Source organism: Mastomys coucha, unplaced genomic scaffold (assembly GCF_008632895.1).
Source record: "Mastomys coucha isolate ucsf_1 unplaced genomic scaffold, UCSF_Mcou_1 pScaffold23, whole genome shotgun sequence".
Taxonomy (NCBI): domain Eukaryota; kingdom Metazoa; phylum Chordata; class Mammalia; order Rodentia; family Muridae; genus Mastomys; species Mastomys coucha.
The window spans coordinates 117,243,336-117,265,882 of NW_022196906.1; the positions used below are offsets into that span (position 1 = coordinate 117,243,336).

At 44.0% G+C, this 22,547-nt stretch overlaps 2 protein-coding genes across 4 annotated transcripts in view; one reads left to right on the top strand and one right to left on the bottom strand.

Moving 5' to 3' along the window:
* The window catches only part of Zdhhc3 (zinc finger DHHC-type palmitoyltransferase 3), a 48,635-nt gene extending 39,877 nt beyond the window's left edge, over positions 1-8,758 (bottom strand). Inside the window, exon 1 of one of the 3 annotated variants that reach the window (XM_031345844.1) lies at positions 8,542-8,758. The gene's annotated coding sequence lies outside the window, so the exon portion shown is untranslated. Of the gene's footprint in view, positions 1-7,978; positions 8,439-8,541 lie in introns of those variants that run through there. The other 2 variants (XM_031345846.1, XM_031345847.1) reach the window with 2 other exon arrangements.
* The window catches only part of Exosc7 (exosome component 7), a 24,859-nt gene continuing 11,054 nt past the window's right edge, over positions 8,743-22,547 (top strand). The window contains exons 1-3 of the mRNA XM_031345851.1: positions 8,743-8,868; positions 15,276-15,377; positions 15,628-15,722. Of these exons, the coding sequence (XP_031201711.1) occupies positions 8,812-8,868; positions 15,276-15,377; positions 15,628-15,722 (254 nt within the window). The 5' untranslated portion in view covers positions 8,743-8,811. The remainder of the gene's footprint in view (positions 8,869-15,275; positions 15,378-15,627; positions 15,723-22,547) is intronic.

Here is a 22,547-nt window from a genome sequence, read left to right on the forward strand (position 1 = left end):
AGCCTTAAGGTGATAGTCACTACTAAGAATTCTTCTACCCTTTTCCTGATAGCCAGGAGTAGATTGAAGCCAGAAATAGGGTATTTAGCTGTTACCTAAATTTTCGTAAGTTTAATTCCTGCCAATCTAGTTAAGGTCTTAGCTTAATTAAAGCAATTGATTTGCATTCAATAGATGTAAGATACAGTCTTATAGTCCTTATCAGAAATTAAACTTGTTTGTTTTCTTAGGGCTTTGAAGGCTCTTGGACTGTTATATCCTAAACTTCTATTTGATTAGTTGGGGTGAAAGTAGAAGAGTAAATGTACTTATAATTGTTAGGGAAGGAAAAATAAAGTTGTACTTAGGATTTCTGTGATGCATTAATATTTTGGAGTTATTATTGGTTAGGTATTTACTGCTTTTGTAGAGGAGCTGGATTCAGTTCTCAGCACCCATATCAGACACAAATACATACATATGCATAAACAAAAAATGAATAAATAAAATCTTTTAAAAAATTAACCAGGCAAACAGAAAATTCATTTATCTGAGCTACTCTTAACCTAAATTTAATGATACCAAATGACTATGAAATGTATGCCCATTTTCTGATGAGACTCCAAAAATCCAGTCATGAACAAAGAATTACTATGTTTGAAACATTTCATTAAAATAACAGAATGAATCACTACTTTTCCTCAAAGGTAAGGGTGTGGCCAGAGCCTGACAGAGCAAATCAGGCAGGCAGACCTGGCTATCTTGCCTTACAGGAACTCCACACAGTCAAGATTGCTTCTGCTGCCTCCCCCTTTTAAAAAAAAAAGTGTAAAGGGAAAAAAGTAAATGTCACATCTGTACCCCAAACCTTGTCTGTATTAAAGTTCACCAAAACCCAGAAAGTGGTAAGGCAAGTTTCCTGTCCTGCTTCACACTGACCATCTTCCTTTTGTTTTTGAGACAAGGTCTTACTATACTTCTCTGGTTGCCTTGAATTCACTATGTGAACAGGCTGGCCTTGAATTCACAAGATCCACCTGCCTCTGCCTCTGCCTCTGAGTCTTAAAATTAAAGATGTGCCACACCATACCCTGCCAAATGTTTCTAATGAACTGACCATTACTTTTCCAATTTTTGGAAATGCTCAACAGAGCATAGAAAAACATTTCTTTATACCCAGGTCAGCCTGGGCCTCAGCACCTGCCTTCACCCAACAACAACAAAAAGCAAAAGCAAAGCAACAAAGCAAAATGAAAACCAATAGAGGACTCCTCCTTTCAGAAGCAATTTATAAGCCCTCTGAAACAAAGCCTCCTGGGAATCCACTGTGAGACTGGTTGGCCTCTCCCAAACTTGGGTCAGCCTGTTTAGAGCTCAGAGATGAAGCTCAAAGAGTTGGGATGTCTACGAAATGACCAGAGAGAAGGATAACTCATTCTCTGAGACTCGCCAACAGTACCTGTTGCAATCTGCTGGACTGGCTACTAGGGCCACTTATAGGCAGTCTAAATGCAGGAAGAAAATCTTCCTATTAACAACAATAATAAGTCGCTGATCTAGTTACATAAGAATAGATACCAGTGGGCAAGATAACCTCAGTCTGAAAAGCCCTTTGTAAACAAGTGTACAAACCCACCTGACAATGAATGTCTTCTGCCTTTCAGGGTACTTTCCAAAAACCTTAATTCATCTACATGGGAAGCCTGATGAAGGTAAGATCAGGCTAGGACTCTTCCTGATTGTTACTAAATATTTACTAACTGGCAGGCACCATGCTGCTTCATCCTCAAACCTATTCCATCTTGTAGCCAATAAGCTCCACTTTCCTCTTTCCTTGAGATGAGGAAACAGATACAGAATTCTAGCTAAGTTCACACCTCCAGGGAGCAGCACAGACAGGATCCACTTCCAAAGCTGGCTTTCACCACAACCAGTGACTAAAACAAAAAAAGGAGAGGGACATCAATATTGTCACCAAGGCCCTAGGTGACTTACAGTTTGGCCATCTTGCCCTCATATGGTTATGAAGAACAGGCAACTACTGAGTGGGCTGGTTCCATGTAGCAGTGTTCAAAGGCATGGGTTTGAACAAAAGCATTCTGGACCGATGCAGGGCCCTGGAGGAACACCAAGCCAACAGCTACAGGACTGATCCTGCACTAACTGAGGAGATGGGAAGGCCATGACACTTAAGCAGTAGTTAGCCTAAGACTGAATCCCTAAATCTGCTGACAACTATTCCTGTGGGGCCAGTGTCTGAGAAAGCCCACACAAGTCAGGCAAAGCCAAACAAAGCAGAGGGTCCGGCCTTAGGGTGCTGAGGATGGCACATAACACTGTGCCACGTGCAGACACGAAGCTACCGTGACATCACCCAAGTAAAGGACTGACTTTTGTGAGGACTAAAAGCAGAAGCTAGCAAGAATCAAAAAGAGTAATTTTTCAAGAGGGGAGTTGCTCTCAAGGCTCCACTGTTCCCTGCAGCCGGTGTTTGCTACTTTGTGGGGTTCTTTCTTCTACCCTTCTCTACACTTTTTCCACCCTTTCAACCCCTCAACACTAGATAGGAGAGGAATAAAGACAGAAAGGAAAGGGGACAGGGACATTAGCTATCATTAGACTACTTCCTGCTGATTAGGGGCATCAAGGTCCTTGGGAGCAAGTTTGAGCCTTACCATCAAGATGTCTACTTTCCTTTTCTTTCTTCTTTACACTCAACTACTTAACAAACCTGACCACCAAAAAAACAGCCATCAACCAACAACCCTCCACACACACCACAATCCTAGCATTTGGATACCTTCTGAAAAGTCCCAAGGTCACAAAATCCTAGAAAATATCTGTGACTGGCAAAACCACATTCCTGCTAGAGCACAAGGCAAATCATACTCAGCTGCTGTGAACAATCTTAAGCAGCTCCATACCCCAAACCTGGGATTAAAACACACAAATATTTCTGTTTTTTAAAGAAACCGAAATTCCAAAATTGTTACTCTAGTTCCCTTTATGCCAGGCATGTGCAAGAGAACATAAAAGAGTATCTAGGCTGGTTTCAAACTCCTGTAATCCTCCTGCCTCAGCCTCTCCAGTGCTTGGATTACAAAAAAAAAAAAAAAAAAAAGAGCCGCAAAGATGAAGCTAACCACAAAGGCAAAAGGTTTAGATCCTGAAATCCTCTGTTGTCAGGGCCAAATTCAACATCTCTTTTTCTCTTTCCTTCTCTCTCTCTTTCTTTTAAAGATTTATTTATTTTATGTAAATGAGTATACTGTAGCTGTATAGATGGTTGTTGGCCATCATGTAATTGCTGGGAATTGAACTCAGAACCTCTGCTCACTATGGCCCCACTTGCTCCGGGCCCGCTCGCTCTGTCTCAAAGATTTACTTATTGTTGTATGTAAGTACACTGTACCTGTCTTCAGACATCATTAGCTGGTATCAGATCTCATTACTGATGGTTGTGAGCTTCCATGTGATTGCTGGAATTTGAACTCAGTACCTTCAGAAGAGCAGTTAAGTTAGTGCTCTTAACCACTGAGCAATCTCTCCAGTCCTTTTTCTTCCTTCCTTCCTTTCTCTTCCTATCTTTTGCAACTACAAGCTTAATTCCTCTTCCCGTCTTTCAGTAATAGTCAAGAGAGACCCACTAGCAATTGCTTCAGATTTTCTCAAGCATTTTTAGTTTTTGCAAGCGTAAACAGCATTATAAAAGTACATCAAATAAGATTTAAGTGTAGCTCAGTTGCTAGTGTTTACTCAGCACTCACAAAGCCCTGGGTTCGATCCCCAGTCCCTATAACCCACATATGGTGGCACAGGCCTGTAATCTCAGCATCTGAGGAGTACAGGCAGCAGGTTCAGAAGGTCAAGATCATCCTAGGCTACTTAGTGAGTTCCAGGACAGCCTGGACTACATGAGACCTGCCTCACACAGGTTAACAAACAACAACCAAAAACCTATCAAATATTGCAAAATGATAAATGTAAGAAGTCTTCAAAAAACCAAGGTTAGGCTAGATGCAGTGGTGCACTCTTTTAATCTCAGCACCCAGTAGGCAGAAGCAGACAGATCTCTGTGAGTTTGAGCCCAGCCTGGTTCATAGAGTTCCAGGATAGCCGGGCTACATGGAGACTCTGGCTCAAAAAACAAACCACGTTAAACTGCATTTTAAGCCATTTTTTTCAATATATATACATATACATATACATATACATATATATGTGTTGTGTATGTATGTATTTTTGAGATAGGGTTTCACTCCTGCCTGACCTGTGTGTGTATGGGGAAGGGGGAAGGGAGAGGGAGAGGGAGAAGGAGAAAGAATATGTTTATGTACCTACCATGCACGATACATGTAAAAGTCAGAGGACAACTTGTGAGGGTCATTTTTCTCCTACCACGTGACTTCTGGAGGTCAAACTCAAGTTGTCAGGCTTGGTTGGCATTTTTACTCACTGAACTATCTAGACAATATTTAAATCTTTGTACGTCCAGAATTAGTGTGAGTTTTGTAAATTAGCAAGAAAGTAGTTTGGGAGAAAGTGGGCTAAAAGGTTCTGGACACAAAACAAGTAAGCAGCAAAGCCCGGTGCACAGCACAGAAGCCCAGGAGCCTGTACTCCACAGATCCCTAGCTTCCCAGCCAGCCCGTCTCTCTGCAGTCTCTGCTACTCACTTCTCTGGAAATAAGACTTTGGTGCCAAGGTTAAGATTTACTGCAGCAGGACTGTGGCTAGGGGTACTAAACTCAATTGTTAAGGTGAGAAACTGAACTCACCCAGGGTACTCCCACACCCCTGATCCTGAATGGGAGACAATCAATGTCCTTAGTCATCGAAGAAAATCCAAACACTTCAAGTGTTTGTGCATCCTGAAGGCCACAGGTCCCAAGAGACTACAAAAATATGACTTCTTAACTTTCCTGCAAAGTGCTGGGCTGATGAAAACACCGATATTTGCCTCTAGCTCTCTTGCCTTCACATCTGACTGCCAGGAGTAACTTGGCTAAGTGACTCAGGAAATTTCCCAAGAGGAAAGCAAACGATTTTCAAAAGTGTAACTAGAAGCGGCATGGTGTCAACCTCCTTCCCTTCTAGGTCAATACTGAAATAGTATCCCCAGTTTAGAGCTCAGTCTTTGAGCACAGCTCTTAGGGTGCTGTATTGTATCCCTGGAAATTTTCTCACACAGGACCTTATGAAACTCAGGCAGGCCAGCCTCTTAACATGAAATGTGGAGGTGCCTTCCTCTAATGGGAAAGAAGTGTGGCTCATGTATTACTATCAATTTTCCCATTGCTATAGTCCCAAACCACAAGACCTAGGACAAGACATGAAGACCCATGGTTAGATTATGAAAGGCTGTGTATATCTAGTATTCATAAACAAGGCCCGGGCAGGACGAATGCAAAGAATGCAAAGGAAACAGATCCTTTAGGAAACCTCCCCTTGCTGAGTTTCTAAGAGTTCACAGCACTGCCCCAGGCTCTTCTGCTAGATGGCTTTTATAGCTTTAATGAACCCAGGTGTGTGGGACATATTTACTTCTGCTTTACATGTTATTGCTGTTAGCAGCAGCTCTTTTCCCTCTTGTATTTGGTGCTTAGCCTGCACAATTAGTGCCTTATTACAGCCCTAATTACCAACCAGCTCAACTGAGTACTTCATTTTACTATCTGGTTCATGTACTAGCTCAAGGGCCTGGACTCCTCAGCTATAGTAAGTCCTAAACGTCTTTTAAGCAAGTGCCCAATTCTTCATTCCATGAGAACATCAAGTATTCAGAGGCATTAGGACACTTCCTGAATGTTTGGCTCTCTAAGCATGCACATTACACATTCAACCCTTCCTTTCATTCCAGATATATCAGACTCTGCTCTGGAGGGTTCTTTTCTTAGCTATCTGGAGTTTAGCTTTACTTTGTACATAACTTTTTCCTTTATCTGATAAACTAAACTAAACAGGGACAGGACTTAATCACATTCCATCTTCTTCTAGAAAGAGGACTCAAGAGAAGTGAATTCATGCTAGAACATCCATCCTTGCTTTTGAAACTAAATTTGTGGCCTAGGGATATAATTCAATGACAGGATGTTTTCCCAGGACTCATGGGCCTCCAGCACCATCATCAAATATTGATTAATTGAAATTGAGCAGTATTTTACAAGATAGTTACCAGTCCCATAACAAACATGGACGTTCTGCATTAGGTCCCCTGGTAGATGACATGGAGTTTGTGAGAGGCTATATAGAAGGTGACGTTTGGTAGCCACAAAGCCTCCACTCAAATCCTGCCTCTGCTACATATTAGTTATGTGCTTTGTAACTTTGCTCAGACACTTATGCTCTCTGTGCCTCCATTTCCCAAAACTGTAAAATTGTCTTCATAAGGCTATTCTGAGAACTGAATCTTTGTAAAGTTCTTGGTATACAATAAGCACCACACAGTGTCATAGAAAGTTAGCACACATAGAAAGTTGGAGCACAGGGTTTTATAAAAGACACATCAACAAAACAAACAAAAATGAACAAACAAAAAAACCCAACAGAAATGTAAAAGCAAACTAGTATAACACAATATAATGTGCCATCCTTGGCTGTTTCATTTTTCTGGTTCTAATATGTTCTTTGAATTGCTTCAATAAATAAGAACTATGAATTATGAGGTTTAAAGATTTCTAATGCACTCAATGAATATGATGAAAATGCTTTGGCAGCATGTAGGAAAAATAACTAGCAATGGCAGCAGTGTTCCAGCAGAGAATATATACTCCACTGTTTATGTTTCTTGAGGTCTTCTGAACCTAATACCAGATATTACTCATAAAATCAGTCACCAAATAGATAACACTGACCTTTCTTCACAAAGAACCTATTGTCAGTTGTCAGGGGGTAGGACATGCCCATGTGGTGCTGAGGAGGGAACCTAGGGCCTCTACACATGCTATTGTTCAACCACTAATATACTTTTGAAGATATGCCAAAATACTTTTTCCCAGGAAAATGACTCATGGTAGTTAAACTTAATCAAACTTCCAATCAAACTTTCTTCCAGTATCTTTTCTTACTTTTCAATCTGCACCCCACCCCACCCCCACACTACTATGTACTATTAAAATGGTCTCTCTTTGCAGTAATCTCTAGCATGAGAAAGCTTAATAGCAGGAGTCCCTTGCTATTTCACCAGTTCCTCACACAGAATCTAGTTGTCCAACCAAACAGAGATGGCGTCTAGGTGCTATATCAAGTGTGGCATCTGGTCCTCCACATAAGGAAGAAAACCCTCTGGCTCCACCTTTTCCAGTTACCCTAGAGGGCAAAGTCCAACCCTACAGGAAGCCTTCTCAGGAGCACCTGTAGTATCGTGTATAGATGCAGGAAATTCATGTGCAGTCTATCAACCTCGAACTCAGAGATCCGCCTAGCTCTATCAAGAAAAGGCTATCATTTGAGGGCTCAGCAGTTAACAGTCCAGTACCTGGTAATATAGTCAGGCACCTCCTGTTACTTTCAAAATCTCAGTATAGTCAGTAATCCACTATGACAACTCTAATAATCACCATGCTCTGTGGCTATGCTTACAAGAGCCTTCCCTTCTGCCCTGAAGCCGTTAGTCACTGTTCTGTTTACTTGTTTAGTTAGCAGTGAAGCCACAAGAGAAGAAAAGCCTTTCTTCGGGGGTGAGGAGGGGGGAGGGGAAGTGTCTTTGAGACAGGATTTCACTATGTGACTCTGGCTGTCCTTGAACTCAGTGTAGAGCAGGCTGATCTCGAACTCAGAGATCCACCTAGCTCTGCCTCCCAAACGCTGGGATTAAAGGCGCAGGGTGGCCAGCACCTTTTATTTGATAATTAAGCTAAAGGGTTACTTTTGTCAAAAACAGAACACCAGGTATGTTAAGTCTCTACAAAGTTTCCCATTTCCCCATAGAGACCCTTTAAAACTTGGATCACGTCCTCTTTCTTCCATAAAGGGCCCCTCACTATGACCCCAGCTTCACCTTGCAGGCATCCTTTCTGGATAACTTAAGTCCCATATCCTCCCAGGGTCGGTTTTCCTTCATGCAGCTGTCCATCTTCCCCGGCGATCCCTTCCATCCAGGCATCCGGAAGCGCATGACACTCTCCCTACTCTCTTTGGGACAATACTCCAGCAACCTCACGGGGCAAGGGTAACTTTGCAAAGCTCTGGGTCATTATTTGATGATGGGCAGTAGGGGAGGAAAGGATAAGGGAAGACAAGACAGAGATCGATCCGTGGGGTGGGAGGAGGGGTGAGAAAATTGAGAAGCTGGCGCCCCACTCCTGGTGCAGACCCTTCCCGACCAGTGACCTAACGAGGGATTCGTGGTCTTTTTTCTTCAGCCATCCCAGGGACCAACTAGGAGGGGGTTAAGGAGATGGTCCCTCATGGGCAGCACGACTTCCGCCTTCCTGAGATGTCTCACGTGCGCGCGCTCGGTTACTTCGACTCCGGCCCAAGCGTTCCGGTTGCGCGCTTCTCATCCAGTCCCAGCTGGGGCCCCGCGCCTCCCTCCTCCTGGGGCTTCCCCACGGCACTGACCGTCAATCTGGAGGCAGCTAGCAGTCCCGCGCCGCCTGCTGCTGCCCCGGGGCTCAGCCTCCAGCGTCCGCGATGGCTCGGGCACCGGGCGCCACGGCTTGCAGGACTCGGCCTCACACGGGGCGGCGCGAAGGAGAGGCCCATGGAGCTCCAGGCGGTGGCGGCAGCCGCGGCTGCGGGAGCGGCCACCGCGCGGGCTGATGACGCGCAGGCGCGGTGGGGAGAGGCGCGGGCTGATGACACGCTAGCGCGCCCGGTGAGCTGAGCAGCATGGCGTCGGTGGCGCTAAGCGAGGCAGAGAAGGTCTACATCGTTCATGGAGTGCAGGTAGAGGTGGCGGCCAAGAGTGCAGGCCATATTGCGCAGGGAGGAGGTGCGGGGCGGCCACGTGGTCAGGACGGACGCCCGAGGCTTTGTGCTGTGGCGAGCGTGCTTCCAGTACACCTAGATCGCCATAGCTCTCGGGATGGTGGAGATTCCTAGCTCATCAGCGAGCGGCGGGCGGTTCCTGAGGCTGCAGTTTAATGAAGGAATGTCCTTGTGGCCTCTGCACGCGCTGAGAGTGCAGTGCCCGAGGTCCTGTAATCAGAATTGCGGCACGTGGATGGACTCTAGTGACTTTGCACACAGAGGCCATGTATCCGAGGGGGGAAAGGACTTTAAAATATATACTGACGGCAAACACCACACGCCACACACCCCCTAAAAAGAGGAAAGAAGGAAATATGCATCTCAGTAGTAGAGTGCTTGCCTAGCATGCGCCAGGCCTTGGTGGCTGACACCTGTAATCCCAGCGGCTGGGAAGTGGAGACATGAGAATCAGTAGTTTAAGGCCTAACTGAGCTATAAAGACCCAATCTCAAGAAAAACCACCCTTACATATATATATTGCTTACAATTAGAGAAGAATAGGAAGTGTTTTTCTTTTTGGCGGTGCTGGTGATTGAACATGATGGCCTTGTGTGTGCTAGGCAGACATTCTACCACGGAACCGCATTCCTTGTTTTTTTGTTTGTTTGTTTGTTTGTTTGTTTTTTTGTTTAGTTTTGTTTTGGGGGTTGGGGAGCCCGCTGGTTTGCTTTTTGAGGAGGAGAGCTTTGTGTCCAAGGCTGGTATGTAACTCATATAAGTCCTGCCTTGGTGAATTTTTTCAAAGCAGACTGGTAGTCTGTGGTATAATTGTTGATTTACCTGTTTTACTTGTCGGGCGCTTAGATCTTTGGGTAGCTACAATGAATACCACGATCTGGGCTCAGTCCTGCTTTTGAACGTTCAAAAGAAGTGAAGAATGTTCATCTGGCAACCATCAATCATCTAGTCTCCTACGAGCCTTCTCCCTTCAGTTGATCTTGTGATGTAGCCATCATAGTAAGGCAACCTGTTTCCATTTAAACTACATAATGCATGTGAAGGGCGTGTTATTTTTAAAATCATATGACATACTGTTACCTTCTCTACTTTGTATAGAGTAAGAAATGCCAAAATTTAGTCAATAGGTTTCATATTAAACTTGAATAATAAAAATCCAAACCCACAACTCAGTTCAAGATCAGGATTAGTAATAGTGGTGTATATGCACAATGGGTTGTATGGGAATGTTAAAGTAGTCAGTCCTGGGGGTGGGGCTTCCGTTTTAGTTTTTAATTTTTCTGTCAGAAGTGTGGCTTTGTCCTGAACCATTCATTCCACATCCCTAGTTTTCATGGTGACTAATTTTTTTTTTGTCAGACGTGTAACTTTGTCATTCCATATCCCTAGTGTTCATGATGACACATGAAGAGGTGTTGGGATTTAGATTCTACAGACTCAGAAAATCTTAAATGACCTGAGGAAAAAGTGGGTTCATTGTAAAAACTGGAAATCTTCCATCCAAAGCTTCCTTGTACTTTCTCTCATAAGAACCATAATGATTTGTGACCATCTCTGGTGATTTGTCTGCTTTTCTTCCCCAAACTATATCCCTTCTCAGTGGTCTCTTGCTGTCCAGCTTCCCTTCCATCTTGGTAAAGTTTGTCCTATCCTCCCTGCCCAAACTCCATACCTTTAATTTTGCATGGCTTCTCAATCACATCATGGCCTAACAACTTTTTGGTTTTTTGAGACAGGGATTTACCTTTAGCTGCCATGAAACTCATAGAGATCTACCTGCCTCTGCCTCCTGAGTGCTTGGAATAAAGGTGTGTGCTACCATGTTGCACTAGTCTAACAACTTTTAATTAGATCAGGCATCCAATAGAGCTGGTCACCCCGTGTGGCATGCCTTGGATCACACACCTACCCGGGGCCCTGTTAGGTGTGGCCACTCAGGTGGCCACTCCAGAGCTATAAGCCCAACGGGCTGGTCTGTTCTAATAGGTGTTAAAGCTGGCCTTATAGCCAGACCAGGCTAGGGCTGTTGATAAAAAGGCTTTCTTGGGGTTTGTCAAAGCTGTTTCATTGCTTTGTACTTGGCTGTTGGAGGAAGGCATAGCTCAGCTGCTGTTTTCTGTATTTCTGTTCCTTTTCTAGTTCCTTTAGCTTGATCTTTACCTGAGTCTGGTCTTCTGTAATGAGACTGAGAAGTCAGTCTGACCATTCAGACCTGGAACTAATCCCCGGCACATTTCCTGCTTAGCCTTTTGCCCTTTCCATTCAAAAACCCATGGCACAGAAAGCCTGTGCCCATGTCTGTGGCCTTATTGAGCCGTATCCTTCCAAAAAGAGGCAGAGCTGCTCAGGGAGCTTAGAAAGTGAAATAACAATGGCCATCGAGTTTTACCTGCCATTTCTTGTGACTGGGCCTGCAAAGCTAGGCCAGATAAAGTTATTTTCTAGAAGGAAGACCCTTAAATCTGAAGTCTCCTGTAAGAAATGCTGAGGTATTTGCCATATCAAAGCAAGGTAACTAAAGGGTCATCTTTGAGAGCTATTTCTAGTCTAGAACCCTCCTGAGTATGTTGAAGTAGTAGCACCAATTATCATATACCATTTTCAAGTAGCAGAGTTGTTATAATCATGTGGGTAACTGCTGTGCAAGTCACCAGGAGCTAGCCCAGCATCCAGAAGCCCCTCAGTCTGAGGTGTTCCAGTCTGTACTGAAAGTCAGGGACCATCCATCATGATGCCAGAAATTGTTTCCTTCCTTGTTGACTTTCAAAACGGATCCTTCAGTCTTGGATGGCAGTAGTCTTTCTTTGTTTTCCCCCTCTCCTTTGGAGAATATCCACTCCCCTTTGAGAACCTGATGAAGTTCATTATTATTTTTTGGTTTTTTTTTGTTTTTTTGGGTTTTTTTTGGTTTTGTTTGTTTGTTTGTTTTGTTTTGTTTTGAGACAGGGTTTCTCTGTGTATCCCTGGCTGTCCTGGAACTCACTCCAGACTAGGCTGGCCTCGAACTCAGAAATCCGCCTGCCTCTGCCTCCCAAGTACTGGGATTACAGGCGTGCGCCACTGCTGCCGCCACCACCACCTGACTCATTATTAGGTTTTTTTTTTTAATTCTATTTATTTATTTATTTAATGTAAGTACACTGTAGCTGTCTTCAGACACTCCAGAAGAGGGTGTCAGATCTTGTTACGAGTGGTTGTGAGCCACCATGTGGTTGCTGGGGTTTGAACTCAGGACCTTCAGAACAGCAGTTGGTGCTCTTAACCACTGAGCCATCTCTCCAGCCCTCATTATTAGTTTTAATTATATGTGTTGTTATATGCACAAGTGAGTACAGGTGCCAGCAGATGCCAGAAGCATTGAATCCCTTGGAGCTGGAGTTGCTGGGAATCCAACTGAAGTCCGGGATGTGTTCTTAATCACTGGGCCATCTCTCCAGCCCCTTGTTTGTTTGTTTCTTTGTTTAAGAAAAAAAGGAAGGAAAATAGGTTGGAGAGATATCTTGGTGATTAAGAGTATCCGTTGTTCTTACAGAGCTGTTTCTAGCACTGACTTGGTGGCTCACAATCATCCATAACTCCAATTCCAGGGAATCTGATGCCTGCTTCTGACCTCTTATAGCATCAAGCACACACCTGTGCACAGACATACATAAAATAAAATGAATGAATTAATTTTAAAAAATGTTTTCTAGGGTATTTATGAAGAATGAGGAAGATCTTAGTGAGATGGCTTGTGGCATTTTATTGTATGCATTGTGTTGGCTTTATTTGTTATATACTTAAGTGGTTGAAGAAAGACAAGTGTAAAAAGAATGTGTAGAAGGCTAGAAAGATGACAGGAACACTTCCTGCTCTTTCAGTGAACTCAGGTTAAGTTTCCAGAACCCACAACTGCTCACAACCATATGAAGCTTCACTTACTGAGAGCCAGTGCTGCCTTCTGACATCCATGGCACCAGGCTTAAATGTGATACACATACTTACAGGCAGGCAAAACATTCATACACATAAAGTAAATATAATTAAAAAAAAACATGTAAAATGATATGCCACACTTTATATTTATTACCCCAACACTAGATCATTGTCACAAGAAATCTAAGTTGTTTCAAAAGAGAGGTCCAAATGCCAGATTTAAATAAATGTGTGCTTTTTGTAATAATGCTTAATTTAGGGGCTGGAGAGATGGCTCAGTGGTTAAGAGCACTGATTATTCTTCCAGAGGTCCTGAGTTCAAATCCCAGCAACCTCATGGTGGCTCGCAACCATCTGTAATGGGATTTGATGCCCTCTTCTGCTGTGCCTGTAGACAGCAACAGTGTACTCATATACATAAAAAATATTTTAAAAAATAATGCTTAATTTAAAAGGGGGGTATAAAAACATCTGTTCATTTGAATGGAGGAAATACAAGATAAACTGGATCTCAATAAGAGATCCATTGTTGGCCAAGGGTAGATGGGAAAGAAGTGAGAAGAAGGGGGGCATGGAAAGAACATAAGTAGATTAAGGGAAGAGGTTGTTACTCAGCTATTTGACTGGTGGAATCACAGTGACATTCCATAAACCTGTAAAAGTAAATAAGAAATTAAAAGTAACCAGGATCAGTGAAACTGAAATATAAGTAGTTGCAAATGGGTCTAGTTTACAAATAAATATTGTGATTATAGGTAAGGAAGGTCAAGAGAAAACTGAGACATTGTATCTAACTGTACTCTACTGCAAAGTTTATTTCTCTGGGGAGAATGGTTAGCAGCCCTGAAACAATGTACATACTGAAGGAAAAGATACATGGAAATTTGGGATAGATAGTGACAGTCAGGTTTCTCCCTACCTCCACCTCTAGAGATTTGGTACTGGGACTCAGAGAAAAAAGTTACAAGTAAGGAAAAAAGCCTGGAACATGAAGTGGGAAGATTTGAACTCCTGGCTTCTTGATAGATGGGGAACTAAATGAAGACCTAATGGCTAGTATATATTCTTTCTAGTTCTGTTTGCTGAACTGTTCTAGAATTCTACAGCAAATTTAGCACCCATATCCTGGTTTTTGAATACTGTCTGCCAGTGCCAGTCAGAGGAACCAGGGCTCCTTGGGGAAGGGCAGGAAAAACTAACCAATGGCTAGAACATTCTGTGTTGTCAAAAATATAAAAGGATTAAAAGGCACAAAGCCAACCTAAAAACACCAACATGCTTGGGAATGACAAATATCATAGCACAACATCAAAAAGATATCTATGAATTGTGTTGTTAACAATGAAACACATAAGTAAACAATGAAAAACATAAGTAGAATTGCATAAGGGACAGGCAGCATGTAGCTACCCTGGAAGCTGTCTCATACAACAGGTGTTAACACACTGTTCTGTAAGGACCAGGTGGAAATTTGTATATTTCCCTTCAGCAATGTGGGAAAAGCATTCATAGTACCTACGGGAACAGGCATAGCTGTGTTAGTGCCTAATAACAGAATCAAGTAGCTCACCTGGATTAATTTGTTGACTTTATTTTAGAAGGTTAATGTTTTGGATTGTGTGTAACAGGTCTTGTAGAACAGATTTGAAGTAAACAGGGCTCAGGTTGAGACAGTTGTGTCTGTAGCTCTAGCAAAGCATAGTCTTGCAGATTTGTGTGTGTGTGTGTGTGTGTGTGTGTGTGTCTGTCTGTCTGTCTGTCTGTCTGTGTCCACTTTGCTTGCTTTAATGCATGTATTCTGTACATGCAGGCCTTTGTAGTCAGGAACATCTGACATGAAACCACAGTTTTCTCATCATTAACTGCAGGAAAAGTCACTTCTGAGTCTTTTCCTCATATTAGGCTTGTTAGTATTGTTAGTAGAGTGAGTGGCTGGTAGTATTGTTAGTGTGAGTGAGTGGCTGGTAGCATTGTTAGTGTAAGTGAGTGGCTGGTAGTATTGTTAGCAGTGTGAGTGGCTGGTAGTATTGTTAGTGTGAGTGAGTGGCTGGTAGCATTGTTAGCAGTGTGAGTGGCTGGTAGTATTGTTAGCAGTGTGAGTGAGTGGTAGCATTGTTAGTGTGAGTGAGTGGCTGGTAGCATTGTTAGTAGTGTGAGTGGTAGCATTGTTAGTGTGAGTGGCTGGTAGCATTGTTAGTAGTGTGAGTGGTAGTATTGTTAGCAGTGTGAGTGGCTGGTAGCATTGTTAGTGTGAGTGAGTAGCAGTGTGAGTAGCTGGTAGCATTGTTAGCAGTGTGAGTGGTAGCATTGTTAGCAGTGTGAGTAGCTGGTAGCATTGTTAGTAGTGTGAGGACAAAATTTGGGGTGAACCACTGAGAGAAAAGGAGGTTGTGTATTTCTAGAAGGGAGCCTGAGAGTTTGGGATCACAACTAGAACCTTGTTCCTTTAGGAAGACCTTCGGGTGGATGGCCGTAGCTGTGAGGACTACCGATGTGTTGAAGTAGAGACTGATGTGGTGTCTAACACCAGTGGGTCTGCCAGAGTCAAGCTGGTAAGTTCTGTGGCCACCGTTCACACCCAGGTGGAGAAATGGGTCAGGCACAGGCCCTGCTGTCTTGGGGGGGGGGGGGGGCACATTGGTCCAGAGGAGACCGAAGTCCTTTAGTCGTATTGGGAGAATACATCTCTCCAGACCCAAAGCACTCTTCATCTTAGAATACCGTATCCCAAGCCGAAACACCACAGCTGTCTTGAAGAGGAGTGTGGCCGTTCCTGAGAAGGATTCTTGGATGTGTCTACAGGGTCATACAGACATCTTGGTGGGAGTGAAAGCAGAAATGGGGACACCGAAGCTGGAGAAACCAAATGAAGGCTACCTGGAGTTCTTTGTTGACTGGTCAGTACTATGCAGGTTGTTTTAAAGGAAAAGGAATCCTTGGGGTGTCACTCAGGGTTAGAGTGTTTGCATAGCATATAGGAGGCATTAGATTCAACCTTTGCTTCCCCCCTACATACACCCCCTAAAAAGGATTGAAAGATAACAGGTAATATCGATTATCTGGTCCACAACACCGTTTCTCTTCCTGCTCTTGCTCTGTAGAAAACACATTTTCCTTGACAGGTGAGTCAGAATCAGCCAAACAGCCTGGCAAGCTAGGCAGGCAACAGGCATATTGGGAACAACCGGGGCTCCGTGGTATCTCATTCAGCTTGTGGCCAGACTCTGCGGCCTCAGTCTGGACTTGAATCTTTTCCTCTAAAAGGGGGTTGTGAGGAAGAGTGAAAACAGAGCAGATCCTAGACAGCAGCTGGCTGCTGGGATTCAGAAACCTATTTCTTTCCCCTTGTTAATATTTTACTTTATGTGTATGAGTGTTTTGCCTTCATATAAATATCTGTGCACAACATGTGTGCCTGCTGCCGTTGGAGACCAGAAGAAGGCGTTAGATCCCCTGGAGCTGAAGGTATAGTCATAGGTACTGGGAATTTAACTTGGGTCCTCTGCAACAGCAGCACGTCCCCTTACCCACTGAGCCAGCTCTCCAGCCCCAGGATGGAGACTTTCTACTGTAAGGCTTCATCTCAACCTCTGTCCCTGCCTTGCTTCTAGAAGCTAGTGCTGACAGCAGAGGGCCTTTGTCTGAACACAGTCCAAGAATGGAGTCATGTGAAAACTCCAGGAATACAAGACAAGAAAAAGTCTTGTGACTTCAGTTTCTTCAAAGACATGGAATTGTTCTTGGAATGTTTTTTCAAGCCTCAGGTGTGGCGGATAAGAATGCGTTCACTTCAGATTGTTCTTTACAACTGGCTGTTGTTATTTGATTATATGCCTCTATGGGAGGGAAAACATATTTTGCCATATGCAGCTTGTCCTTATGATTATATACAGCTCGAACTCTTGAGAACTTTTCCCAGAAGACCTTTCTTAGCCCTCTAGGTAAAAATTGTCTGACACTCTGAATAAAGTTAGCTATCACATGGGACTTTAGTCCACCTCATTTTTAGGCTTCCATTCTCCCAGTTTCCACTGCCTCCAGGAGCAGCAAACATTCTATTGGTTTAGATCCCCTCCTGGTTCTTGATAGGTGTAGGTGTGTATCCTGTAGCCCTAAGATCTCCTCAACGTTTAGAGGCGTTAGAGGAACCATGGGACTTAGCATATAGTTGTACACATGGCTGAAATTTGTCATAGCTTTGTAGATGTGGCAACTAACTTGTGACATTTCTGACCCTCAGAGATTTCTAGACTCAGGATTTTCAGAGGGTGTGGTCACATAAGCACCCTCTACAGCTCCACAGCTCAGGATCCTAGAAGAAAAGCATGGAACCAGTTAGCAAAGTCTAGGCCCAGTGGCCACTGTGTCAGCCCTGTTCATACAGGAGGGCCATGTTTGCATGGTAGTTAGTTTTCCTGTCTTCATTTTCAAACACAGAAGTTGATCCATACTGGACTCCTGTGAGAAAAAGACAAATCAAGTTTATAGAGAGGAGGAGATTTCCTGGGGTCAAGTGGCCAAAAATGCAGATCTTACTCTGTATCTTGCTCTTTCGATTCCTACAACATACAGAAGCCAGTTTAAGAAAGATGTTGAGCTTGGGAGAATTAATGTACATTCATCTTTCTGGTCAGTTTTTTTTCCAGCTCAACCTCCACTCCCATCTCCAGTAGCCTCCTGCTTGGCTGTTCCTCACCAGTTGGGTTGTCATGGAATTGACTCATCCTGCAGGTTAGGTATATAGTAGTGCTGTCCCTTCCTTTGCTGCTGAAGAAAACAGAACGCCTTCCCTGGCGTCTGTAATTTCTATTTACAGACAGAAGAGCTGTAATTGTTTTCCTTTTCCTTTCCCTCCTTTTTTTTCTCTGCCTCACTCATCCTGAGCAGACCGTAGGCATGCTGGCTACATTATCAGAAGTGTTGTACTCAGATGCTGGGATGCAGGGAAGGAAGGATTTCACTGGACTCTGACTTGTGGCTTTTTCCAGGAGATATACAATTAATATCTGTTCCTCCTCTCCCCTGGGATTCACAGCAGCGGCTATGAGTAAATTGAGTTTAACAGGGCTTGCTTAGGGAGTGGAAGATGATAGTGCATGGCTGCATTTTCCCCAAGTCACTGACCCTATTCTTAACTAAGGTCCTGTTTCATCTTTGTCTAAGTCTTTGGCAAAACTGATACAGGTCTGGGTCCAGAGGGTACCTAGTGTTGAAGTGACCACAGGCTCACACAGCCTGAGTATAAATGAAACCCAACTCTGGCACAGTTATGTTTGTCTATGTACCATCTTTACCCTTTTTCCGTTGGTCTCAGAAGACACCATCTAACATGAGAAGAACAATGTTTTCCCTGCAGCATGACATACAGAAATACCGTAGCTTGCTGCAAGATGGAGTTCCTTTGTCCAGAATTCACATTAAGTCTCATTGGGCTGTGTGTCTGAACGTGAGTGTGACTGGTTAGCCTGCTGTGCTTGGCCCGCTCTTATCCAAATTGTCAAGGAAGAGTGACTCCCATGTGGCAAGATTCTTTGAACTGCTTCCTTTCAAAGTTTAGTTTATAAAGCAGCCTCACTGACCTGGCTGAGAATGGCTGTCTGCTGGTTTATTTTCCTCCTAAGTCTCAGAGGACCTCACTAGGAGCTCCGGTTTCCAGGGAGTTCTGGAGCCTGTCAAGATGTATAGTCTCAAGGTAGTGAATTCTAACTTCCATAGAAGGCTTAGCTAGTGTGGTTGGCCCTGGAGGCAGAGTCATGCCCGTATTCTTGGGTGTGCCTTACTTTCTTCTTAGCAAATCTTATCCTAATCTTCATGATTAAGCCTATATTAAAATATCTTTAATAAAACTTCCAATTCTTTACTATAAATAAAAATAAAAAGAGGGCTGGAGATGTATCTCAGTAGAAGAGTACCTGCCTAGAATCCACAGTGAGGAGCTGGGGGTATGTCTCCATGATAGAGTGCCTGCCTAGAATCCACTGTGAAAGAGCTGAGGTGTGTGGGTCAGTAAGTAGTAGAATGATTACCTCATATGTAGGAGGTGCTAGGTTCTTTCCCTAGTCACTTAAAAAAAATCTTCAGAGGAGACAGAAGCAGGGAAGGGTCCATAGCACAAGTAAATGCATTTCTTGTCTTCCCTTATCAATGTTTCTGGGGCTCCATAAGAGTCACAAAACCTCACCTGATGGAGAAAAGAAAGGCTGCTAGGCCTGCAGGCTGCTGTCTGTACTAGAACCTCACTTGAGACTTCAAGAAGACCAATCCCTTTCTTGCTGCCTAGGAAACAGAAATGGCTCTTGGGTGCCTATGAATGTGCCCAGCAATATGCATACCACATGCTGAAGAGCTCTGCTGGAGAGCCCCTATCTGCAGGCTGTAATAGTTGCTTCCCAGTGGGAGGAAAGTATTATAATTAGTGTTGGTGTGCAGTTCTTCCTGCCACTCTGAGCTCAGCTTGATCAGCAACTTCCAGGTTCTTATTATTTCAATTCTCAGTGGTACTGGTCTCTCGAAGCTAATTGCTTTTCTACTAACTCGTTCTCTTCAGGTTTGTCTCCTTGGAATAATAATATGGATCCGGGTAGGTACTGCTCTTCACTGCTTCAGTTTGGGTGCTTCTTGTGAGTGGTGACATCTTGATATGTCTTGGCCCTTTAGTAGGATACTAGCTACCTGACCCTCTCAACTCCAGCAACTCCAGGTAGCACTTACCCTAATTTGGAATCAAAGTGGGCCTTAAACCTTTTCGTGGGTCTTTGCCTTGATTGTAGTAGCTGAGAAAAGTCCATCTTAAATGAGAACTTTGAAACTTTAAGAAAAGTTGGTTTCCATCTAAAGCCAGGATGAAAGAATTCAGTTAGTTGCATGTTGCCCTGAGTGCCACTAGGTGGCAGCCCATTGAGTCCCCACTCAGCTTGGACTTTGATCAGAGCTTTTGGACCTAGGAAAAGCTTCATTGTAATTGGGGAATCCAGGGCAGTGTTGTCATTCCTGGGCTCCAGTGTGCCAAGTATCTGTTAGTTCCCTCTGGGATCTTAGCTGGTTTTATTTTTCCCTAGCACAGAATCAGAGTCTTTGAAATCTGGTGGGTAGAACTGTGTATCTGTTCTTTACTTGTCAGGAGAACACCATTCTTGGCTGAAGGTTTGGAGATAGTGACAAAGCAGACAGGTGCCACCTAGATTCTGCAGTCTCAGAGATGAGCGCTTACACACAAAAGAGTCAGCTATTCTCTGCAGCAGCCTGTCCTGTCCTCTGGCTGAATAGATTTTCAGGGTAGAGTGGTTGAAAAGGGAGCAAGAATGGGCCCCGAGTCTGGAGTCCCACTCTAGGTAAATGTTACCTTGATCTCACCCTATGCCAGTTAGGCCAGAGCTATGCCAGGCCACAGGAGCAGGGTGGAGGGGATGAGTCAGGAGGGTGGGGAATTGGGAGGACCCATGTTCTTCCAACTGGTGAGCTGTTTTTCTTGCTCTGAGAGAGCGACTGGGGGCATGCTGTATGGAGAGTCTGAGTTAGTTTGGTAACTAAGAGCATTTGGTTTTATGATCTACTATGATGATTCATGTAAGCAGAGGCCTGAGATTGACAGCCTTTGTATATTCATTCATTCATATTCATTCCCCCCCCCTCCACCTAACAGAGAAGGTTTTCACTAGGACTGCTTTCTTTGACCATATCTATGGTCTGATGATCAGAACACCCATTCATTATCAGAGACAAAATATAAGCCCAAGGCAAACCGTGTATGAGAACGTACCATGGACTGAACTACAGTAGCATGGGAAGGGGGCTGCTGGTCAGGCCTGAGGTGCCTGAGTTAGACCTTAGCTCCTCCTGGTCAGGCCTGAGATACCTGAGTTAGACCTTAGCTCCTTGCAGGTCAGGCTTGAGGTGCCTGAGTTAGACCTTAGCTCCTTGCAGGTCAAGCCTGAGGTGCCTGAGTTAGACCCTTAGCTCCTTGCTGGTCAAGCCTGAGGTACCTGAGTTAGACCCTTAGCTCCTTGCTGGTCAAGCCTGAGGTACCTGAGTTAGACCTTAGATCCTTATTGGTCAGGCTTGAGGTACCTGAGTTAGACCTTAGCTCCTTGCTGGTCAGGCCTGAGGTGCCTGAGTTAGACCCATAGTTGCTTAGACACTGTTCATCTACAGCAAGTTACACAACTCCTCATTTGAATTGTGTCAGAGAGTAAGGGCGTGGTTCAGTTTAAAGAGCTTTCCTGGCATTTGTGAACCCCAGTTTTATTTCCCAGTGCCAATAAAATATAGATAAGACTGCTGGCACTGCTTAGAATTGCTATTTGAACAAAATGTCATCTGAATGCTAAGAGTTGTGTGTAGCACATGGTAAACATTTATTAAATTGTTTGTATTTGCTACCCTGTAAAATGAGAATGCTTCCTTTGGGCCTTAAAGGTCACAGACCACCTGGAAGATTTTAGTTTCTCTTATGTGGTACTTTATTTTTCCAGAGACAGACTCTTTCTAACTTCAACACCAAGCAGGCAATATTAAGGCCTATGTGGTTACATGCCTAACAACACACATGCATAGACACACGGGTCTCAATGACCACAAACTAATCATGGATGCTTACCCTGGTCTCTTAAATTTACTGAACACCACAGCAGACACATTTTCAACTTCCCAGCCCCAGGGTAAACCATTAATCTTCTACACTGTCTACTGTCTACACTCATCTGTCCATAAAGCCAGGTTCCATTATTTCCTTGGGACTAAGCAAATTCGAAGTAAATTTTATCTGTTTAAAGCAGCCTTTTATATTTGAACACATCACTCTTAGCATAGCTCACAGTCAGGCAGAGAGGAAGATTAGAGGCTTCTGTAACTATGGGCCAGTACTATCTGCATGGTTCCTAGTTGTAGGGTGAGTGCAGAGGAGGCCAAGGAGAGAGGAGGTAAGTGTTTAGCATGGGGAACAGAGAGGTGGTGGAGAGATGACTCAGTGGTTAAGAGCACTGTCTGTTTTTCCGGAAGACCCAGGTTCAATTCCTAGCACCCATGTGGCTTTTTACAACCACCTGTGACTCCAGTCTCAGAGGATCTGACAACCTCTTCCAGCCTCCATGAAGCACCCAGACACATAAAAGAAAAATAAAAATAAAGGGAGGAAAAAGCCAGAGTGCGTATATTCTGGCAAAGAAGAAACAGGCAAGGTAGAGAAATGAAGGTTCTGCCCTATCTCTGGGACTAACACAGGGACCCTTTGCAACTGTGCTGAGCAGAGAGGAAAAGGGCCACAGAGACCATCTCTAGGGCATGAAAACCAAATGCCCTCACAGGTAATGGCACACAACAGTAGCAACACATTCAATAAGGGAGACACTGGCATTTCTCAGGTCTAATTAAAAGCATTTTCTTTCCTTTGGTAGCAGGGTGTGATAGCACACACCTTTAATCTCACCACTCAAGAAGGCTGAGACAGGCCTGGGGCAGTGGTGGCGTACGCCTTTAATCCCAGCACTTGGGAGGCAGAGGCAGGCGGATTTCTGAGTTCGAGGCCAGCCTGGTCTACAGAGTGAGTTCCAGGACAGCCAGGGCTACACAGAGAAACCCTGTCTTGAAAAACCAAAAAAAGGCAGAGACAGATTTTTTTTTCCCTCCTTCCTTCCCTCCCTCCCTCTCTTTCTTCTCCTCCTCCTCTTCCTCTTCTTCCTCCTCCTCTTCCTTCTCCACCTCCTCCTCGTCCTTCTCTTTCTCTC